Here is a 25,149-nt window from a genome sequence, read left to right as displayed (position 1 = left end):
CCACTCCACTCACACAGCACACACACAACACTACACTACTCTCCACTCACACAGCACACACAACACTACACTACTCTCCACTCACACAGCACACACAACACTACACTACACTCCACTCACACAGCACGCACACAACACTACACTACACTCCACTCACACAGCACACACACCACTACACTACACTCCACTCACACAGCACGCACACCACTACACTCCACTCCACTCACACAGCACGCACACCACTACACTACACTCACACAGCACGCACACCACTACACTACACTACACTCACACAGCACGCACACCACTACACTACACTACACTCACACAGCACGCACACCACTACACTACACTACACTCCACTCACACAGCACGCACACCACTACACTACACTCCACTCACACAGCACGCACACCACTACACTACACTACACTCACACAGCACGCACACCACTACACTACACTCCACTCACACAGCACGCACACCACTACACTACACTCCACTCACACAGCACGCACACCACTACACTACACTCCACTCACACAGCACGCACACCACTACACTACACTCCACTCACACAGCACACACACCACTACACTACACTCCACTCACACCACTACACTACACTCCACTCACACCACTACACTACACTCCACTCACACAGCACACACACCACTACACTACACTCCACTCACACCACTACACTACACTCCACTCACACAGCACGCACACCACTACACTACACTCCACTCACACAGCACACACACCACTACACTACACTCCACTCACACAGCACGCACACCACTACACTACACTCCACTCACACAGCACGCACACCACTACACTCCACTCCACTCACACCACTACACTCCACTCCACTCACACAGCACACACACCACTACACTACACTACACTCACACAGCACGCACAACACTACACTACACTCCACTCACACAGCACACTACACTCCACTCCACTCACACAGCACGCACACCACTACACTACACTCCACTCACACAGCACGCACACCACTACACTCCACTCCACTCACACAGCACGCACACCACTACACTACACTCCACTCACACAGCACGCACACCACTACACTACACTCCACTCACACAGCACGCACACCACTACACTACACTCCACTCACACAGCACGCACACCACTACACTACACTCCACTCACACAGCACGCACACCACTACACTACACTCCACTCACACAGCACGCACACCACTACACTACACTCCACTCACACCACTACACTACACTCCACTCACACCACTACACTACACTCCACTCACACAGCACACACACCACTACACTACACTACACTCACACAGCACGCACACCACTACACTCCACTCACACAGCACGCACACCACTACACTCCACTCCACTCACACAGCACGCACACCACTACACTACACTCCACTCACACAGCACGCACACCACTACACTACACTCCACTCACACAGCACGCACACCACTACACTACACTCCACTCACACAGCACGCACACCACTACACTACACTCCACTCACACAGCACGCACACCACTACACTACACTCCACTCACACAGCACGCACACCACTACACTACACTCCACTCACACAGCACGCACACCACTACACTACACTCCACTCACACAGCACGCACACCACTACACTACACTCCACTCACACAGCACGCACAACACTACACTACACTCCACTCACACAGCACGCACACCACTACACTACACTCCACTCACACAGCACGCACACCACTACACTACACTCCACTCACACAGCACGCACACCACTACACTACACTCCACTCACACAGCACGCACACCACTACACTACACTCCACTCACACAGCACGCACAACACTACACTACACTCCACTCACACAGCACGCACACCACTACACTCCACTCCACTCACACCACTACACTACACTCCACTCACACAGCACGCACACCACTACACTACACTACACTCACACAGCACGCACACCACTACACTACACTCCACTCACACAGCACGCACACCACTACACTACACTCACACAGCACGCACACCACTACACTACACTCCACTCACACAGCACGCACACCACTACACTCCACTCCACTCACACAGCACGCACACCACTACACTACACTCCACTCACACAGCACGCACACCACTACACTACACTCCACTCACACAGCACGCACACCACTACACTACACTCCACTCACACAGCACGCACACCACTACACTACACTCCACTCACACAGCACGCACACCACTACACTACACTCCACTCACACAGCACGCACACCACTACACTACACTCCACTCACACAGCACGCACACCACTACACTACACTCCACTCACACAGCACACACACCACTACACTACACTCACACAGCACGCACACCACTACACTACACTCCACTCACACAGCACGCACACCACTACACTACACTCCACTCACACAGCACGCACACCACTACACTACACTCCACTCACACAGCACGCACAACACTACACTACACTCACACAGCACGCACACCACTACACTACACTCACACAGCACGCACACCACTACACTACACTCCACTCACACAGCACACACACCACTACACTACACTCACACAGCACGCACACCACTACACTACACTCCACTCACACAGCACACACACCACTACACTACACTCCACTCCACTCACACAGCACGCACACCACTACACTACACTCCACTCACACAGCACGCACACCACTACACTACACTCCACTCACACAGCACGCACACCACTACACTACACTCCACTCACACAGCACGCACACCACTACACTCCACTCCACTCACACAGCACACACAACACTACACTACACTCCACTCACACAGCACGCACACCACTACACTACACTCCACTCACACAGCACGCACACCACTACACTACACTCCACTCACACAGCACACACACCACTACACTACACTCACACAGCACGCACACCACTACACTACACTCCACTCACACAGCACGCACACCACTACACTACACTCCACTCACACAGCACGCACACCACTACACTACACTCCACTCACACAGCACGCACACCACTACACTACACTCCACTCACACAGCACGCACACCACTACACTCCACTCCACTCACACAGCACGCACACCACTACACTACACTCCACTCACACAGCACGCACACCACTACACTACACTCCACTCACACAGCACGCACACCACTACACTACACTCCACTCACACAGCACGCACAACACTACACTACACTCCACTCACACAGCACGCACACCACTACACTACACTCCACTCACACAGCACGCACACCACTACACTCCACTCCACTCACACAGCACGCACACCACTACACTACACTCCACTCACACAGCACGCACACCACTACACTACACTCCACTCACACAGCACACACACCACTACACTACACTCCACTCACACAGCACACACAGCACGCACACCACTACACTACACTCCACTCACACAGCACGCACACCACTACACTACACTCCACTCACACAGCACGCACACCACTACACTACACTCCACTCACACAGCACGCACACCACTACACTACACTCCACTCACACAGCACGCACACCACTACACTACACTCCACTCACACAGCACGCACACCACTACACTACACTCCACTCACACAGCACGCACACCACTACACTACACTCCACTCACACAGCACGCACACCACTACACTACACTCCACTCACACCACTACACTACACTCCACTCACACCACTACACTACACTCCACTCACACAGCACACACACCACTACACTACACTACACTACACTCACACAGCACGCACACCACTACACTCCACTCACACAGCACGCACACCACTACACTCCACTCCACTCACACAGCACGCACACCACTACACTACACTCCACTCACACAGCACGCACACCACTACACTACACTCCACTCACACAGCACGCACACCACTACACTACACTCCACTCACACAGCACGCACACCACTACACTACACTCCACTCACACAGCACGCACACCACTACACTACACTCCACTCACACAGCACGCACACCACTACACTACACTCCACTCACACAGCACGCACACCACTACACTACACTCCACTCACACAGCACGCACACCACTACACTACACTCCACTCACACAGCACGCACAACACTACACTACACTCCACTCACACAGCACGCACAACACTACACTACACTCCACTCACACAGCACGCACACCACTACACTACACTCCACTCACACAGCACGCACACCACTACACTACACTCCACTCACACAGCACGCACACCACTACACTACACTCCACTCACACAGCACGCACAACACTACACTACACTCCACTCACACAGCACGCACACCACTACACTCCACTCCACGCACACCACTACACTCCACTCCACTCACACAGCACGCACACCACTACACTACACTCCACTCACACAGCACGCACACCACTACACTACACTCCACTCACACAGCACGCACACCACTACACTACACTCCACTCACACCACTACACTACACTCCACTCACACCACTACACTACACTCCACTCACACAGCACGCACACCACTACACTACACTCACACAGCACGCACACCACTACACTACACTCCACTCCACTCACTCACACAGCACGCACACCACTACACTACACTCCACTCCACTCACACAGCACGCACACCACTACACTACACTCCACTCACACAGCACGCACACCACTACACTACACTCCACTCCACTCACACAGCACGCACACCACTACTCTACACTCCACTCACACAGCACACACACCACTACACTCCACTCCACTCACACAGCACGCACAACACTACACTACACTCCACTCACACAGCACGCACAACACTACACTCCACTCCACTCACACAGCACGCACACCACTACACTACACTCACACAGCACGCACACCACTACACTACACTACACTCACACAGCACGCACACCACTACACTACACTACACTCCACTCACACAGCACGCACACCACTACACTACACTCCACTCACACAGCACGCACACCACTACACTACACTCCACTCACACAGCACGCACACCACTACACTACACTCCACTCACACAGCACGCACACCACTACACTACACTCCACTCACACAGCACGCACACCACTACACTCCACTCCACTCACACAGCACGCACACCACTACACTCCACTCACACCACTACACTCCACTCCACTCACACAGCACACACACCACTACACTACACTACACTACACTCACACAGCACACACACCACTACACTACACTCCACTCACACAGCACGCACACCACTACACTCCACTCCACTCACACAGCACGCACACCACTACACTACACTCCACTCACACAGCACACACACCACTACACTACACTACACTACACTCACACAGCACACACACCACTACACTACACTCCACTCACACAGCACACTACACTCCACTCCACTCACACAGCACGCACACCACTACACTCCACTCCACTCACACAGCACGCACACCACTACACTCCACTCCACTCACACAGCACGCACACCACTACACTCCACTCCACTCACACAGCACGCACACCACTACACTACACTCCACTCACACAGCACGCACACCACTACACTACACTCCACTCACACAGCACGCACACCACTACACTACACTCCACTCACACAGCACGCACACCACTACACTACACTCCACTCACACAGCACGCACACCACTACACTACACTCCACTCACACAGCACGCACACCACTACACTACACTCCACTCACACAGCACGCACACCACTACACTACACTCCACTCACACCACTACACTACACTCCACTCACACCACTACACTACACTCCACTCACACAGCACACACACCACTACACTACACTACACTCCACTCACACAGCACACACACCACTACACTACACTACACTCCACTCACACAGCACGCACACCACTACACTCCACTCACACAGCACGCACACCACTACACTCCACTCCACTCACACAGCACGCACACCACTACACTACACTCCACTCACACAGCACGCACACCACTACACTACACTCCACTCACACAGCACGCACACCACTACACTACACTCCACTCACACAGCACGCACACCACTACACTACACTCCACTCACACAGCACGCACACCACTACACTACACTCCACTCACACAGCACGCACACCACTACACTACACTCCACTCACACAGCACGCACACCACTACACTACACTCCACTCACACAGCACGCACACCACTACACTACACTCCACTCACACAGCACGCACACCACTACACTACACTCCACTCACACAGCACGCACACCACTACACTACACTCCACTCACACAGCACGCACACCACTACACTACACTCCACTCACACAGCACGCACACCACTACACTACACTCCACTCACACAGCACGCACACCACTACACTACACTCCACTCACACAGCACGCACACCACTACACTACACTCCACTCACACAGCACGCACACCACTACACTACACTCCACTCACACAGCACGCACACCACTACACTACACTCCACTCACACAGCACGCACACCACTACACTACACTCCACTCACACAGCACGCACACCACTACACTCCACTCCACTCACACCACTACACTACACTCCACTCACACAGCACGCACACCACTACACTACACTACACTCACACAGCACGCACACCACTACACTACACTCCACTCACACAGCACGCACACCACTACACTACACTCCACTCACACAGCACGCACACCACTACACTACACTCCACTCACACAGCACGCACACCACTACACTACACTCCACTCACACAGCACGCACAACACTACACTACACTCACACAGCACGCACAACACTACACTACACTACACTACACTCACACAGCACGCACACCACTACACTACACTCCACTCACACAGCACGCACACCACTACACTACACTCCACTCACACAGCACGCACACCACTACACTACACTACACTCACACAGCACGCACACCACTACACTACACTCCACTCACACAGCACGCACACCACTACACTACACTCCACTCACACAGCACACACAGCACGCACACCACTACACTACACTCCACTCACACAGCACGCACACCACTACACTACACTCCACTCACACAGCACGCACACCACTACACTACACTCCACTCACACAGCACGCACACCACTACACTACACTCCACTCACACAGCACGCACACCACTACACTACACTCCACTCACACAGCACGCACACCACTACACTACACTCCACTCACACAGCACGCACACCACTACACTCCACTCCACTCACACAGCACGCACACCACTACACTACACTCCACTCACACAGCACGCACACCACTACACTACACTCCACTCACACAGCACGCACACCACTACACTACACTCCACTCACACAGCACGCACACCACTACACTACACTCCACTCACACAGCACGCACACCACTACACTACACTCCACTCACACAGCACGCACACCACTACACTACACTCCACTCCACTCACACAGCACGCACACCACTACACTACACTCCACTCACACAGCACGCACACCACTACACTACACTCCACTCACACAGCACGCACACCACTACACTACACTCCACTCACACAGCACGCACACCACTACACTACACTCCACTCACACAGCACGCACACCACTACACTCTACTCCACTCACACAGCACGCACACCACTACACTCCACTCCACTCACACAGCACGCACACCACTACACTCCACTCCACTCACACAGCACGCACACCACTACACTACACTACACTCACACAGCACGCACACAGCACACACAAGACTACACTGACACAGCACACTACACTCACCCGGCCTTGATCTTAAGTCCCGTCGCGGGGACAGCCCCTCTGTCCACATGTCTCCCCTGTGGCCGGTGCTCTCACTCCGGGTCTCTCCGGCACGCCCCTTAGTCACGTGCCCCGCTGAGCGGCCCGGAGCGCGCTGCGATCGCGCTAGTGACATTTCCCTCTTTTGCAGCGCGCGCCGGGCCGCTCAGCCTGTGCGCTACAGGGAATAATTGCCATGCGTTCTTTTACGCATGGCAATTATTTTGGGGGGTAATGGCGCCTCATCACGCGTCTATGACGCGTGGTGAGGCGTTAATGCGACCTCTGCTCCCCACCCATCATATCCACAGCCACCAGCGCCCAGACACCCGGCCATCACTCCCCACCCATCATATCCACAGCCACCAGCACCCAGACACCCGGCCATCACTCCCCACCCATCATATCCACAGCCACCAGCACCCAGACACCCGGCCATCACTCCCCACCCATCATATCCACAGCCACCAGCACCCAGACACCCGGCCATCACTCCCCACCCATCATATCCACAGCCACCAGCACCCAGACCCCCGGCCATCACTCCCCACCCATCATATCCACAGCCACCAGCGCCCAGACACCCGGCCATCACTCCCCACCCATCATATCCACAGCCACCAGCACCCAGACACCCGGCCATCACTCCCCACCCATCATATCCACAGCCTCCAGCACCCAGACACCCGGCCATCACTCCCCACCCATCATATCCACAGCCACCAGCACCCAGACACCCGGCCATCACTCCCCACCCATCATATCCACAGCCACCAGCACCCAGACCCCCGGCCATCACTCCCCACCCATCATATCCACAGCCACCAGCACCCAGACACCGACCATCACTCCCCACCCATCATATCCACAGCCACCAGCACCCAGACACCCGGCCATCACTCCCCACCCATCATATCCACAGCCACCAGCGCCCAGACACCCGGCCATCACTCCTCACCCATCATATCCACAGCCACCAGCACCCAGACACCCGGCCATCACTCCCCACCCATCATATCCACAGCCACCAGCACCCAGACACCCGGCCATCACTCCCCACCCATCATATCCACAGCCTCCAGCACCCAGACACCCGGCCATCACTCCCCACCCATCATATCCACAGCCACCAGCACCCAGACACCCGGCCATCACTCCCCACCCATCATATCCACAGCCTCCAGCACCCAGACACCCGGCCATCACTCCTCACCCATCATATCCACAGCCACCAGCGCCCAGACACCCGGCCATCACTCCCCACCCATCATATCCACAGCCATCAGCACCCAGACACCCGGCCATCACTCCCCACCCATCATATCCACAGTCACCAGCACCCAGACAGCCGACCATCACTCCCCACCCATCATATCCACAGCCACCAGCACCCAGACACCCGGCCATCACTCCCCACCCATCATATCCACAGCCATCAGCACCCAGACACCCGGCCATCACTCCCCACCAATCATATCCACAGCCACCAGCCCCCAGACACCCGGCCATCACTCCCCACCCATCATATCCACAGCCACCAGCACCCAGACACCCGGCCATCACTCCCCACCCATCATATCCACAGCCACCAGCACCCAGACACCCGGCCATCACTCCCCTCCCATCATATCCACAGCCACCAGCACCCAGACACCGGCCATCACTCCCCACCCATCATATCCACAGCCACCAGCACCCAGACACCCGGCCATCACTCCCCACCCATCATATCCACAGCTACCAGCACCCAGACACCCGGCCATCACTCCCCACCCATCACATCCACAGCCACCAGCACCCAGACACCCGGCCATCACTCCTCACCCATCATATCCACAGCCTCCAGCACCCAGACACCCGGCCATCACTCCCCACCCATCATATCCACAGCCACCAGCACCCAGACACCCGGCCATCACTCCCCACCCATCATATCCACAGCCACCAGCACCCAGACACCCGGCCATCACTCCTCACCCATCATATCCACAGCCACCAGCACCCAGACACCCGGCCATCACTCCCCACCCATCATATCCACAGCCACCAGCACCCAGACACCCGGCCATCACTCCCCACCCATCATATCCACAGCCACCAGCACCCAGACACCCGGCCATCACTCCCCACCCATCATATCCACAGCCACCAGCACCCAGACACCCGGCCATTACTTCCCACCCATCATATCCACAGCCACCAGCACCCAGACACCCGGCCATCACTCCCCACCCATCACATCCACAGCCACCAGCACCCAGACACCCGGCCATCACTCCCCACCCATCATATCCACAGCCACCAGCACCCAGACACCCGGCCATCACTCCCCACCCATCATATCCACAGCCACCAGCACCCAGACAGCCGGCCATCACTCCCCACCCATCATATCCACAGCCACCAGCACCCAGACACCCGGCCATCACTCCGCACCCATCATATCCACAGCCAGCAGCACCCAGACACCCGGCCATCACTCCGCACCCATCATATCCACAGCCAGCAGCACCCAGACACCCGGCCATCACTCCCCACCCATCATATCCACAGCCACCAGCACCCAGACACCCGGCCATCACTCCCCACCCATCATATCCACAGCTACCAGCACCCAGACACCCGGCCATCACTCCCCACCCATCATATCCACAGCCACCAGCACCCAGACACCCGGCCATCACTCCCCACCCATCATATCCACAGCCACCAGCACCCAGACACCCGGCCATCACTCCTCACCCATCATATCCACAGCCACCAGCACCCAGACACCCGGCCATCACTCCCCACCCATCATATCCACAGCCACCAGCACCCAGACACGCGGCCATCACTCCCCACCCATCATATCCACAGCCACCCGCACCCAGACACCCGGCCATCACTCCCCACCCATCATATCCACAGCCACCAGCACCCAGACACGCGGCCATCACTCCCCACCCATCATATCCACAGCCACCCGCACCCAGACACCCGGCCATCACTCCCCACCCATCATATCCACAGCCACCAGCACCCAGACACCCGGCCATCACTCCCCACCCATCACATCCACCAGCACCCAGACACCCAGCCATCACTCCCCACCCATCATATCCACAGCCACCAGCACCCAGACACCCGGCCATCACTCCCCACCCATCATATCCACAGCCACCAGCGCCCAGACACCCGGCCATCACTCCCCACCCACCAGCCCCGCAGTGACCCCCGGCACCCGGTCCCCCCACCTCTCTGCCCCCGGTATTCCCGCTCCTGTGTGTGGAGGGCAGTTTTGTACCTGGGAGCTCGTCCGTCGCCATCTTTCTCCCTCAGTCACTGAAAATAAAGACATAAATGTGAGGAAAACCCCAATATCATCACCCGGGGCCACACAGAGCGTCCAATCACTGCCTGACCCTCACCGGAGACCCTGGAGTGGCCCTATGACCTGTTGGTGGCCCCGTGACCTGGGGTGACCCCGTCACTATACAGGACAAGTGCAATTTAAAGGGGAACTCCAACCTCTTATAAATCACGTGATGCTGTTAGTTTCCACAGCACCGCGTCTCCTGCACCGGGACACCGGACTGTCAGACTCCCGGCATCGCTCCGACGCTGACCAATCACACGCCGCGCCTACATTATACGTCACCGAATCCTCTGCCCCGGATTGGTCGGGCTGACAGACCCGCTGAGCTCTATGATTGGCCCGAGTGCCGCCTTCTCCCCGCCCCCCGCTGGGCCCTGCGCTGATTGGCTGGAGGCTCGGCGCTGCGCTGCGTGTTTCCGGAAGACGTGGCCGTTACGAGGCGCCGGTTCTCTCTGATCCCCGCAGTCACAGCCCGGAGCCGCCGCCGCCGCCATGATCTCCCTCACCGACACCCAGAGTAAGAGGAGCCAGGGCCACAGGAGAAAGAGGGGCCCGGGGGAGGAGGAGCCAGGGCCACAGGAGAGAGAGGGTACCCGGGGGAGGAGCCAGGGTCACAGGAGAAAGAGGGCACCGGGGGAGGAGCCAGGGCCACAGGGGAAAGAGGGACCCCGGGGGGAGCAGGAGCCAGGGCCACAGGAGAAAGAGGGGCCCCGGGGGGAGCAGGAGCCAGGGCCACAGCAGAAAGAGGGGCACCGGGGGAGGAGCCAGGGCCACAGGAGAAAGAGGGACCCCGGGGGGAGCAGGAGCCAGGGCCACAGGAGAAAGAGGGACCCCGGGGGAGGAGCAAGGGCCACAGGAGAAAGAGAGACCCCGGGGGGAGGAGGAGCCAGGGCCACAGGGGAAAGAGGGACCCTGGGGGAGGAGCCAGGGCCACAGGAGAAAGAGGTGCCCCGGGGGAGGAGCCAGGGCCACAGGAGAAAGAGGGGCCCGCGGGAGGAGCAGCCAGGGCCACAGGAGAAAGAGGGACCCCGGGGGGAGCAGGAGCCAGGGCCACAGGAGAAAGAGGGACCCCGGGGGGAGCAGGAGCCAGGGCCACAGGAGAAAGAGGGACCCCGGGGGGAGGAGCCAGGGCCACAAGAGAAAGAGGGACCCCGGAGGAGGAGCCAGGGCCACAGGAGAAAGAGGGGCCCCGGAGGAGGAGCCAGGGCCACAGGAGAAAGAGGGGCCCCGGAGGAGGAGCCAGGGCCACAGGAGAAAGAGGGGCTCCGGGGGAGGAGGAGCCAGGGCCACAGGAGAAAGAGGGGCCCCGGAGGAGGAGCCAGGGCCACAGGAGAAAGAGGGGCCCCAGAGGAGGAGCCAGGGCCACAGGAGAAAGAGGGGCTCCGGGGGAGGAAGAGCCAGGGCCACGGGAGAAAGAGGGGCTCCGGGGGAGGAGGAGCCAGGGCCACAGGAGAAAGAGGGGCTCCGGGGGAGGAGGAGCCAGGGCCATAAGGTGGGGCCCCATAGAGGAATGATAGGCCTGGAGAGAATGAGGAGGAAGAAAGTAGCATTAGAGGGGGTCCAGTTCTCCCCTGGTTCTGGCTGTAGCATTAGAGGGGGTCCAGTTCTCCCCTGGTTCTGGCTGTAGCATTAGAGGGGGTCCAGTTCTCCCCTGGTTCTGGCTGTAGCATTAGAGGGTGTCCAGTTCTCCCCTGGTTCTGGCTGTAGCATTAGAGGGTGTCCAGTTCTCCCCTGGTTCTGGCTGTAGCATTAGAGGGGGGGTCCAGTTCTCCCCTGGTTCTGGCAGTAGCATTAGAGGGGGGGTCCAGTTCTCCCCTGGTTCTGGCTGTAGCATTAGAGGGGGTCCAGTTCTCCCCTGGTTCTGGCTGTAGCATTAGAGGGGGTCCAGTTCTCCCCTGGTTCTGGCTGTAGCATTAGAGGGGGTCCAGTTCTCCCCTGGTTCTGGCTGTAGCATTAGAGGGGGTCCAGTTCTCCCCTGGTTCTGGCTGTAGCATTAGAGGGGGTCCAGTTCTCCCCTGGTTCTGGCTGTAGCATTAGAGGGGGTCCAGTTCTCCCCTGGTTCTGGCTGTAGCATTAGAGGGGGTCCAGTTCTCCCCTGGTCCTGGCAGTAGCATTAGAGGGGGGTCCAGTTCTCCCCTGGTTCTGGCAGTAGCATTATAGGGGGGTCCAGTTCTCCCCTGGTTCTGGCTGTAGCATTAGAGGGGGTCCAGTTCTCCCCTGGTTCTGGCTGTAGCATTAGAGGGGGTCCAGTTCTCCCCTGGTCCTGGCAGTAGCATTAGAGGGGGTCCAGTTCTCCCCTGGTTCTGGCAGTAGCATTAGAGGGGGTCCAGTTCTCCCCTGGTTCTGGCTGTAGCATTAGAGGGGGTCCAGTTCTCCCCTGTTTCTGGCTGTAGCATTAGAGGGGGTCCAGTTCTCCCCTGGTTCTGGCTGTAGCATTAGAGGGTGTCCAGTTCTCCCCTGGTTCTGGCTGTAGCATTAGAGGGGGGGTCCAGTTCTCCCCTGGTTCTGGCAGTAGCATTAGAGGGGGGGTCCAGTTCTCCCCTGGTTCTGGCTGTAGCATTAGAGGGGGTCCAGTTCTCCCCTGGTTCTGGCTGTAGCATTAGAGGGGGTCCAGTTCTCCCCTGGTTCTGGCTGTAGCATTAGAGGGGGTCCAGTTCTCCCCTGGTTCTGGCTGTAGCATTAGAGGGGGTCCAGTTCTCCCCTGGTCCTGGCAGTAGCATTAGAGGGGGTCCAGTTCTCCCCTGGTTCTGGCAGTAGCATTAGAGGGGGTCCAGTTCTCCCCTGGTTCTGGCAGTAGCATTAGAGGGGGTCCAGTTCTCCCCTGGTTCTGGCTGTAGCATTAGAGGGGGTCCAGTTCTCCCCTGGTTCTGGCTGTAGCATTAGAGGGGGGTCCAGTTCTCCCCTGGTTCTGGCTGTAGCATTAGAGGGGGGTCTAGTTCTCCCCTGGTCCTGGCAGTAGCATTAGAGGGGGGTCCAGTTCTCCCCTGGTTCTGGCTGTAGCATTAGAGGGGGGGGTCCAGTTCTCCCCTGGTCCTGGCTGTAGCATTAGAGGGGGGTCCAGTTCTCCCCTGGTCCTGGCAGTAGCATTAGAGGGGGTCCAGTTCTCCCCTGGTTCTGGCTGTAGCATTAGAGGGGGTCCAGTTCTCCCCTGGTTCTGGCTGTAGCATTAGAGGGGCTCCAGTTCTCCCCTGGTTCTGGCTGTAGCATTAGAGGGGCTCCAGTTCTCCCCTGGTTCTGGCTGTAGCATTAGAGGGGGGTCCAGTTCTCCCCTGGTTCTGGCTGAAGCATTAGAGGGGGGGGGTCCAGTTCTCCCCTGGTCCTGGCAGTAGCATTAGAGGGGGTCCAGTTCTCCCCTGGTTCTGGCTGTAGCATTAGAGGGGGTCCAGTTCTCCCCTGGTTCTGGCAGTAGCATTAGAGGGGGTCCAGTTCTCCCCTGGTTCTGGCTGTAGCATTAGTGGGGGTCCAGTTCTCCCCTGGTCCTGGCAGTAGCATTAGAGGGGGTCCAGTTCTCCCCTGGTCCTGGCAGTAGCATTAGAGGGGGTCCAGTTCTCCCCTGGTTCTGGCAGTAGCATTAGTGGGGGTCCAGTTCTCCCCTGGTCCTGGCAGTAGCATTAGAGGGGGTCCAGTTCTCCCCTGGTTCTGGCAGTAGCATTAGTGGGGGTCCAGTTCTCCCCTGGTTCTGGCAGTAGCATTAGTGGGGGTCCAGTTCTCCCCTGGTTCTGGCAGTAGCATTAGAGGGGGTCCAGTTCTCCCCTGGTTCTGGCTGTAGCATTAGAGGGGGGGTCCAGTTCCGTTGTGTTGGGGGAGGGGTGAGAACGCGCAGGTGTCCTGCTCCGGGTTCTTGTGTCTATGACGCCAGGATCTCTCTCCGCGCTAATCCATCAGCCGACCAATCACAAGGGCGCAGGTGCATCCCCAATATTAACCCCTTAACATCCCCTGAGGTCAGGAGCGCCCGGTGCGTCCTGCGACGGGGGGGGGGGGGTCCTGCCCGGTGCGTCCTGTGACAGGGGGGGGGGTCCTGCCCGGTGCGTCCTGTGACGGGGGGGGGGGGGGGGGGGGTCCTGCCCGGTGCGTCCTGTGACGGTGGGGGGGGGTCCTGCCCGGTGCGTCCTGTGACAGGGGGGGGGGTCCTGCCCGGTGCGTCCTGTGACGGGGGGGGGGGGGGGTCCTGCCCGGTGCGTCCTGTGACGGTGGGGGGGGTCCTGTCCGGTGCGTCCTGTGACAGGGGGGGGGGGTCCTGCCCGGTGCGTCCTGTGACGGGGGGGGGGGGGGGTCCTGCCCGGTGCGTCCTGTGACGGTGGGGGGGGTCCTGTCCGGTGCGTCCTGTGACAGGGGGGGGGGGTCCTGCCCGGTGCGTCCTGTGACGGGGGGGGGGGGGGGTCCTGCCCGGTGCGTCCTGTGACGGGGGGGGGGGGACTCCTGCCCGGTGCGTCCTGTGACGGGGGGGGGGGGGGTCCTGCCCGTTGCGTCCTGTGACGGGGGGGGGGGGGTGTCCTTGATAAACCTGCCCCATTGTTAGTGACTTGCGTTGGTTAATACACAAGAAAAGAGGTTACCCCAAGGTGAAGTCCCCCGGATTACAGGCCGCCCCCGGGTTATGGACAGGATGGGGGCTGGAGGTTTGTTCTTAAGTTGAATTTGTATGTAAGTCGGAACTGTATATTTTATCACTGTAGATCCAGACATAAATGAAGCAGCGGGCGTTCCTGACCTCAGGGGAAGTTTAGGGGATGATATTGGGGATGCACTGGCGCCCTTCATGTCTTGGAGAGAATAGTGTTTCTCACAGCTGAGGGTTCGTTACAGTTGTATCCAGTCTCCTCTGTGTACTGTACAGCCTGCGCTGACACACTGTAACGCGCCTCCCGGAGGCGGTAGGGATTGTCCAGAGCAGGATAATCCTGGCAGTAGTGACGAAGCCTCAGCTGTGAGCAGTCGGTGACGTCTCCTCCTCTCTCGGCAGAGATCGGGATGGGTCTCACCGGATTCGGGGTCTTCTTCCTGTTCTTCGGGATGCTGCTGTTCTTCGACAAGGCGCTGCTCGCCATCGGAAATGTAAGTGCGGGGGAGGGGCGAGAAAGGGGGTGCAGGGATATGGGGGGCTGAGTCAGGGGTATGACAGGCCGTAGGGGATATAGCTGAGGGCGGGGGGAGCAGGGGCTCATAGCTCGGGTGACGGGGTTATAGCAGGTGGCAAGGATGGGGGTATGGAAAGGGGTCATAGCGGGTGGCAGGAGTGGGGTCATGGCAGGGGGTCGGGGTGGGGTCATGGCAGGGGTGGGGTCATGGCAGGGGGTCAGGGTGGGGTCATGGCAGGGGTGGGGTCATGGCGGGTGGCAGTGGTAAGGTCATGTCAGGGGGTCGGGGTGGGGTCATGGCGGGTGGCAGTGGTAAGGTCATGGCAGGGGGTCGGGGTGGGGTCATGGCAGGGGTGGGGTCATGGCGGGTGGCAGTGGTAAGGTCATGGCAGGGGGTCGGGGTGGGGTCATGGCGGGTGGCAGTGGGTCGGGGTGGGGTCATGGCGGGTGGCAGTGGTAAGGTCATGGCAGGGGGTCGGGGTGGGGTCATGGCGGGTGGCAGTGGGTCGGGGTGGGGTCATGGGGGAGGTCACGGCCCCCTCTCACGTGCTGCCATCTTCCCGCAGGTCCTCTTCGTGGCAGGGTTGGCGTTCGTCATTGGGCTGGAGAGGACCTTCCGCTTCTTCTTCCAGAAACACAAAGTGAAGGCCACGGCGTTCTTCCTGGGGGGCGTCTTCGTGGTGCTGGTGGGGTGGCCCCTCATCGGGATGGTCCTGGAGATCTACGGCTTCTTCCTGCTCTTCAGGTAACACAGGGAGACCACGGCCGGGGGAGGGGAGGACCGTGGGCTTCTGGGGGCTAATCACTGCTCTCCATGTTACAGGGGCTTCTTCCCAGTGGTCATCGGCTTCATCCGGAGAGTCCCCATCCTGGGATCCATCCTGAACCTCCCCGGAATCAGCTCGGTAAGATCCCACCCAGAGCCCGGGGGCAGCGCAGCGACATAGAGGGCAGGAGGTGCCCAGGGCTGATAACAGAGAGTAATAGCCTGTATCCCCCCCTGTACAGTCTCCTCTCCCCGGGGTGTAATGGCTGATAACAGAGAGTAATAGATTGTATCCCCCCTGTACAGTCTCCTCTCCCCGGGGTGTAATGGCTGATAACAGAGAGTAATAGATTGTATCCCCCCCCTGTACAGTCTCCTCTCCCCGGGATGTAAGGCTGATAACAGAGAGTAATAGATTGTATCCCCCTGTACAGTCTCCTCTCCCCGGGGTGTAATGGCTGATAACAGAGAGTAATAGATTGTATCCCCCCTGTACAGTCTCCTCTCCCCGGGATGTAATGGCTGATAACAGAGAGTAATAGATTGTATCCCCCCTGTACAGTCTCCTCTCCCCGGGATGTAATGGCTGATAACAGAGAGTAATAGATTGTATCCCCCCCCCCCTGTACAGTCTCCTCTCCCCGGGATGTAATGGCTGATAACAGAGAGTAATAGATTGTATCCCTCCCTGTACAGTCTCCTCTCCCCGGGGTGTAATGGCTGATAACAGAGAGTAATAGATTGTATCCCCCCCTGTACAGTCTCCTCTCCCCGGGGTGTAATGGCTGATAACAGGGAGTAATAGATTGTATCCCCCCTGTACAGTCTCCTCTCCCCGGGGTGTAATGGCTGATAACAGAGAGTAATAGATTGTATCCCCCCTGTACAGTCTCCTCTCCCCGGGATGTAATGGCTGATAACAGAGAGTAATAGATTGTATCCCCCCCTGTACAGTCTCCTCTCCCCGGGGTGTAATGGCTGATAACAGAGAGTAATAGATTGTATCCCCCCTGTACAGTCTCCTCTCCCCGGGGTGTAATGGCTGATAACAGAGAGTAATAGATTGTATCCCCCTGTACAGTCTCCTCTCCCCGGGATGTAATGGCTGATAACAGAGAGTAATAGATTGTATCCCCCTGTACAGTCTCCTCTCCCCGGGATGTAATGGCTGATAACAGAGAGTAATAGATTGTATCCCCCCTGTACAGTCTCCTCTCCCCGGGATGTAATGGCTGATAACAGAGAGTAATAGATTGTATCCCCCCTGTACAGTCTCCTCTCCCCGGGGTGTAATGGCTGATAACAGAGAGTAATAGATTGTATCCCCCTGTACAGTCTCCTCTCCCCGGGGTGTAATGGCTGATAACAGAGAGTAATAGATTGTATCCCCCCTGTACAGTCTCCTCCCCCCGGGATGTAATGGCTGATAACAGAGAGTAATAGATTGTATCCCCCCTGTACAGTCTCCTCTCCCCGGGATGTAATGGCTGATAACAGAGAGTAATAGATTGTATCCCCCCTGTACAGTCTCCTCTCCCCGGGGTGTAATGGCTGATAACAGAGAGTAATAGATTGTATCCCCCCCTGTACAGTCTCCTCCCCCCGGGGTGTAATGGCTGATAACAGAGAGTAATAGATTGTATCCCCCCCTGTACAGTCTCCTCTCCCCGGGGTGTAATGGCTGATAACAGAGAGTAATAGATTGTATCCCCCCCCTGTACAGTCTCCTCTCCCCGGGATGTAATGGCTGATAACAGAGAGTAATAGATTGTATCCCCCCTGTACAGTCTCCTCTCCCCGGGATGTAATGGCTGATAACAGAGAGTAATAGATTGTATCCCCCCCCTGTACAGTCTCCTCTCCCCGGGATGTAATGGCTGATAACAGAGAGTAATAGATTGTATCCCCCCTGTACAGTCTCCTCTCCCCGGGGTGTAATGGCTGATAACAGAGAGTAATAGATTGTATCCCCCCCCTGTACAGTCTCCTCTCCCCGGGGTGTAATGGCTGATAACAGAGAGTAATAGATTGTATCCCCCCTGTACAGTCTCCTCTCCCCGGGATGTAATGGCTGATAACAGAGAGTAATAGATTGTATCCCCCCCCTGTACAGTCTCCTCTCCCCGGGGTGCAGTGGCTGATAACAGAGAGTAGTGGATAAGGCATCTTTGGTGTGTGATTATTATGTATCATTTATCACTCCCTTGGACACAATTCTGCGGCAGGATGGATGTAGGTAATAAGACGTGACAGTGTAACATCCTGTGAAGCGAGCGGCCTCCCTGGCGGATCCATGTATGTGACTCTGTGCAGTCACACAGCAGCTTCCCTGACTCTGCCGCTCCCCATAGGACAGTGTCAGAGGAGATTCCCCTGGTCTGTGCAGCGCCCCCTACAGGACAGGGTGGTCTCCCTGGATGTGAGTGGTGCCTCCCCCTCTCCTCTGTAGTTGCTGTTCCCTCCCTCCTCCGGACCAGTACATGGTGGAGCTGTGTAGGTTCCTGATGATGGGGGTAGTTGTCCTGCAGGCTGGGGGTGGTGGTATTAGGGCGCCCCCTGTAGCTTGTGTTGTATTTCTGAGTCTGTGTTTCTCTCCTCCCCCTCCGCAGCCCGGAGCGCGGTGCGGGTAATGTCCTGTCTACTTCTCTATCATCACTGCTGCATGGGAGCTGCGTACATGTCACCCCGGACCCCCGCGCCTCCTGCTGTGCAGCACCACTGACACACTGTAACGGAAAGACTGGCACACTGTAACGATAAGGCACAATGCGGAGAGACTGGCACACTGTAACGATAAGGCACAATGCGGAGAGACTGGCACACTGTAACGATAAGGCACAATGCGGAGAGACTGGCACACTGTAACGATAAGGCACAATGCGGAGAGACTGGCACACTGTAACGATAAGGCACAATGCGGAGAGACTGGCACACTGTAACGGAGAGACTGGCACACTGTAACGGAAAGACTGGCACACTGTAACGATAAGGCACAATGCGGAGAGACTGGCACACTGTAACGGAGAGACTGGCACACTGTAACGGAGAGACTGGCACACTGTAACGGAGAGACTGGCACACTGTAACGGAGAGACTGGCACACTGTAAGGATAAGGCACAATGCGGAGAGACTGGCACACTGTAATGGACAATCCGGCGCAGAGTAACTGATACACTGTAACAATCCAGCACAACGTGGAGTGACCTGATACACTGTAACAGTTCGGAACAACATGAAGTGTCTGACACACTGTAACGGACCATCCGGCGCGGAGTGACTGATACACAGTAACGATCCAGCACAACTTGGAGCGACTGACACACTGTGACGGGCGGCGCGGCTGACACACTGTGACGGGCGGCCCCCCACCTTAGTTGCCCCCTCACAGCAGGAGCCTGCGGTTCCCGTATCCCCGCCCACTGGCTGATGATTGGCCGTTCTGGTCACCTGATCTCTCTCTTCTTTCCTTTCAGCTTGTAGATAAAGCCGGAGAGAGCAACAACATGGTGTAAGCGGGGGCGGAGCCACACTACAGCCTGTTACACCCACGCAGAGCCATCTCTGAACTCTCCTTCATTGCATCTGGTGGGCGGAGCCACAAACTTCATCAAGTTTCACGGACAGAACTTTATTTAAAAGACACTCTTGTTTTTTTATGTTTCATGATCCATTGGAGGAGGCGGAGCCTAAGGCGAGCGCCAAAACTGCCCCGCCCATGATGGAGGAATCTGAAAGTTTTATTTATAAAACAGGCGGAGTCTCACCCGCAACACTCCTGTTACCGCTGCTCCCGCAACGCGCTGCACCGGGGCCGCGCCGGACGCCAACGTTTTTAAGAGGCAAAGAAAGGATTTATAAAAAAAAGAAAATAATTAGGTTCTTACTGAGCAAATAAACCGGTTTTGTAAATATCTGAATAACTAACACTCGTTATAAATCTTATGAGGGGGAGGGGCTTCACATGTGATGGGCGGAGCCATGAGGAAAGGGAGGGGCTCATATTCAGAGGATCATGTAATGAACATAAGAGAAAAGATCTTCTCCAATCACTTCTCAAGCTGCAGCGACAACAACTACTATAATACTGCCCCCTATGTACAGGAATATAACTACTATAATACTGCCTCCTATGTACAAGAATATAACTACTATAATACTGCCCCTATGTACAGGAATATAACTACTATAATACTGCCCCCTATGTACAGGAATATAACTACTATAAAACTGCCCCCTATGTACAAGAATATAACTACTATAATACTGTCCCCTATGTACAGGAATATAACTACTATAATACTGCCCCCTATGTACAGGAATATAACTACTATAATACTGCTCCCTATGTACAGGAATATAACTACTATAATACTGCCCCCTATGTACAGGAATATAACTACTATAATACTGCCCCCTATGTACAAGAATATAACTACTATAATACTGCCCCCTATGTACAAGAATATAACTACTATAATACTGCCCCCTATGTACAGGAATATAACTACTATAATACTGCCCCCTATGTACAGGGATATAACTACTATAATACTGCCCCCTATGTACAAGAATATAACTACTATAATACTGCCCCCTATGTACAGGAATATAACTACTATAATACTGCCCCCTATGTACAGGAATATAACTACTATAATACTGCCCCCTATGTACAGGAATATAACTACTATAATACTGCCCCCTATGTACAGGAATATAACTACTATAATACTGCCCCCTATGTACAGGAATATAACTACTATAATACTGCTCCCTATGTACAAGAATATAACTACTATAATACTGCCCCCTATGTACAGGAATATAACTACTATAATACTGCCCCCTATGTACAAGAATATAACTACTATAATACTGCTCCCTATGTACAAGAATATAACTACTATAATACTGCCCCCTATGTACAGGAATATAACTACTATAATACTGCCCCCTATGTACAGGAATATAACTACTATAATACTGCCCCCTATGTACAGGAATATAACTACTATAATACTGCCCCCTATGTACAGGAATATAACTACTATAATACTGCCCCCTATGTACAGGAATATAACTACTATAATACTGCTCCCTATGTACAGGAATATAACTACTATAATACTGCCCCCTATGTACAGGAATATAACTACTATAATACTGCCCCCTATGTACAGGAATATAACTACTATAATACTGCCTCCTATGTACAGGAATATAACTACTATAATACTGCCTCCTATGTACAAGAATATAACTACTATAATACTGCCCCTATGTACAGGAATATAACTACTATAATACTGCCCCCTATGTACAAGAATATAACTACTATAATACTGCTCCCTATGTACAGAATATAACTACTATAATACTGCCCCCTATGTACAGGAATATAACTACTATAATACTGCCTCCTATGTACAGGAATATAACTACTATAATACTGCCCCCTATGTACAGGAATATAACTACTATAATACTGCCCCCTATGTACAGGAATATAACTACTATAATACTGCCCCCTATGTACAGGAATATAACTACTATAATACTGCCTCCTATGTACAGGAATATAACTACTATAATACTGCCCCCTATGTACAGGAATATAACTACTATAATACTGCCCCCTATGTACAGGAATATAACTACTATAATACTGCTCCCTATGTACAGAATATAACTACTATAATACTGCCCCCTATGTACAGGAATATAACTACTATAATACTGCCTCCTATGTACAGGAATATAACTACTATAATACTGCCCCCTATGTACAGGGATATAACTACTATAATACTGCCCCCTATGTACAAGAATATAACTACTATAATACTGCTCCCTATGTACAGGAATATAACTACTATAATACTGCCCCCTATGTACAGGAATATAACTACTATAATACTGCCCCTATGTACAGGAATATAACTACTATAATACTGCCCCCTATGTACAGGAATATAACTACTATAATACTGCCCCCTATGTACAGGAATATAACTACTATAATACTGCCCCCTATGTACAAGAATATAACTACTATAATACTGCCCCCTATGTACAGGAATATAACTACTATAATACTGCCCCCTATGTACAGGAATATAACTACTATAATACTGCCCCCTATGTACAGGAATATAACTACTATAATACTGCCCCCTATGTACAAGAATATAACTACTATAATACTACCCCCTATGTACAGGAATATAACTACTATAATACTGCCCCCTATGTACAGGAATATAACTACTATAATACTGCCCCCTATGTACAGGAATATAACTACTATAATACTGCCCCTATGTACAAGAATATAACTACTATAATACTGCCCCCTATGTACAGGAATATAACTACTATAATACTGCCCCCTATGTACAGGAATATAACTACTATAATACTGCCCCCTATGTACAGGAATATAACTACTATAATACTGCCTCCTATGTACAAGAATATAACTACTATAATACTGCCCCCTATGTACAAGAATATAACTACTATAATACTGCCCCCTATGTACAGGAATATAACTACTATAATACTGCCCCTATGTACAGGAATATAACTACTATAATACTGCCCCCTATGTACAGGAATATAACTACTATAATACTGCCCCCTATGTACAGGAATATAACTACTATAATACTGCCCCCTATGTACAAGAATATAACTACTATAATACTGCCCCCTATGTACAGGAATATAACTACTATAATACTACCCCCTATGTACAGGAATATAACTACTATAATACTGCCCCCTATGTACAGGAATATAACTACTATAATACTGCCCCTTTGTACAAGAATATAACTACTATAATACTGCCCCCTATGTACAGGAATATAACTACTATAATACTGCCCCCTATGTACAGGAATATAACTACTATAATACTGCCCCCTATGTACAGGAATATAACTACTATAATACTGCCTCCTATGTACAAGAATATAACTACTATAATACTGCCCCCTATGTACAAGAATATAACTACTATAATACTGCCCCCTATGTACAAGAATATAACTACTATAATACTGCCCCCTATGTACAGGAATATAACTACTATAATACTGCCCCCTATGTACAAGAATATAACTACTATAATACTGCCTCCTATGTACAAGAATATAACTACTATAATACTGCCCCCTATGTACAAGAATATAACTACTATAATACTGCCCCCTATGTACAAGAATATAACTACTATAATACTGCCCTCTATGTACAAGAATATAACTACTATAATACTGCCCCCTATGTACAAGAATATAACTACTATAATACTGCCCCCTATGTACAGGAATATAACTACTATAATACTGCCCCCTATGTACAGGAATATAACTACTATAATACTGCCCCCTATGTACAGGAATATAACTACTATAATACTGCCCCCTATGTACAGGAATATAACTACTATAATACTGCCCCTATGTACAGGAATATAACTACTATAATACTGCCCCCTATGTACAGGAATATAACTGGTATAATACTGCCCCCTATGTACAGGAAAATAACTACTATAATACTGCCCCCTATGTACAGGAATATAACTACTATAATACTGCCCCCTATGTACAAGAATATAACTACTATAATACTAACCCCTATGTACAGGAATATAACTACTATAATACTACCCCCTATGTACAGGAATATAACTACTATAATACTGCCCTCTATGTACAAGAATATAACTACTATAATACTGCCCTCTATGTACAGGAATATAACTACTATAATACTGCCCCTATGTACAGGAATATAACTACTATAATACTGCCCCTATGTACAAGAATATAACTACTATAATACTGCCCCCTATGTACAGGAATATAACTACTATAATACTGCCTCCTATGTACAGGAATATAACTACTATAATACTGCCCCCTATGTACAGGAATATAACTACTATAATACTGCCCCCTATGTACA

At 53.8% G+C, this 25,149-nt stretch overlaps 2 protein-coding genes across 4 annotated transcripts in view; one reads left to right on the top strand and one right to left on the bottom strand.

Moving 5' to 3' along the window:
• Nucleotides 1-11,594, bottom strand: part of LOC140125876 (ATP-dependent DNA helicase Q1-like) — a 30,902-nt gene extending 19,308 nt beyond the window's left edge. Inside the window, exons 1-2 of one of the 3 annotated variants that reach the window (XM_072144755.1) lie at nucleotides 11,477-11,594; nucleotides 11,253-11,290 (exon numbers count right to left, since the gene is read on the bottom strand). In XM_072144755.1, the coding sequence (XP_072000856.1) occupies nucleotides 11,253-11,274 (22 nt within the window). In that variant the 5' untranslated portion in view covers nucleotides 11,275-11,290; nucleotides 11,477-11,594. Of the gene's footprint in view, nucleotides 1-7,948; nucleotides 8,121-11,252; nucleotides 11,291-11,376 lie in introns of those variants that run through there. The other 2 variants (XM_072144756.1, XM_072144753.1) reach the window with 2 other exon arrangements.
• Nucleotides 11,595-11,692: 98 nt separating this feature from the next.
• On the top strand, nucleotides 11,693-21,081 carry LOC140128826 (vesicle transport protein GOT1B). The gene is made up of 5 exons (XM_072150529.1): nucleotides 11,693-11,841; nucleotides 16,291-16,382; nucleotides 16,972-17,150; nucleotides 17,229-17,310; nucleotides 20,646-21,081. Exons 1-5 carry the CDS (start codon nucleotides 11,817-11,819, stop codon nucleotides 20,682-20,684), a joined length of 417 nt encoding a protein of 138 aa, XP_072006630.1. The 5' UTR covers nucleotides 11,693-11,816; the 3' UTR covers nucleotides 20,685-21,081.
• The last annotated feature ends 4,068 nt before the right edge of the window (nucleotides 21,082-25,149 follow it).

This window comes from Engystomops pustulosus, chromosome 4 (assembly GCF_040894005.1).
Source record: "Engystomops pustulosus chromosome 4, aEngPut4.maternal, whole genome shotgun sequence".
NCBI lineage: Eukaryota > Metazoa > Chordata > Amphibia > Anura > Leptodactylidae > Engystomops > Engystomops pustulosus.
This window is presented reverse-complemented; position numbering and strand designations above follow the sequence as displayed.

Bases quoted from the DNA above. Each gene is read 5' to 3' on its own strand.
- LOC140128826 (XM_072150529.1), top strand. From the start codon at position 11,817: ATGATCTCCCTCACCGACACCCAGA. The intron at 11,842-16,290 runs GTAAGAGGAGCC...CTCTCTCGGCAG, and splicing joins CTCCCTCACCGACACCCAGA to AGATCGGGATGGGTCTCACC. The intron at 17,311-20,645 runs GTAAGATCCCAC...CTTTCCTTTCAG, and splicing joins ACCTCCCCGGAATCAGCTCG to CTTGTAGATAAAGCCGGAGA.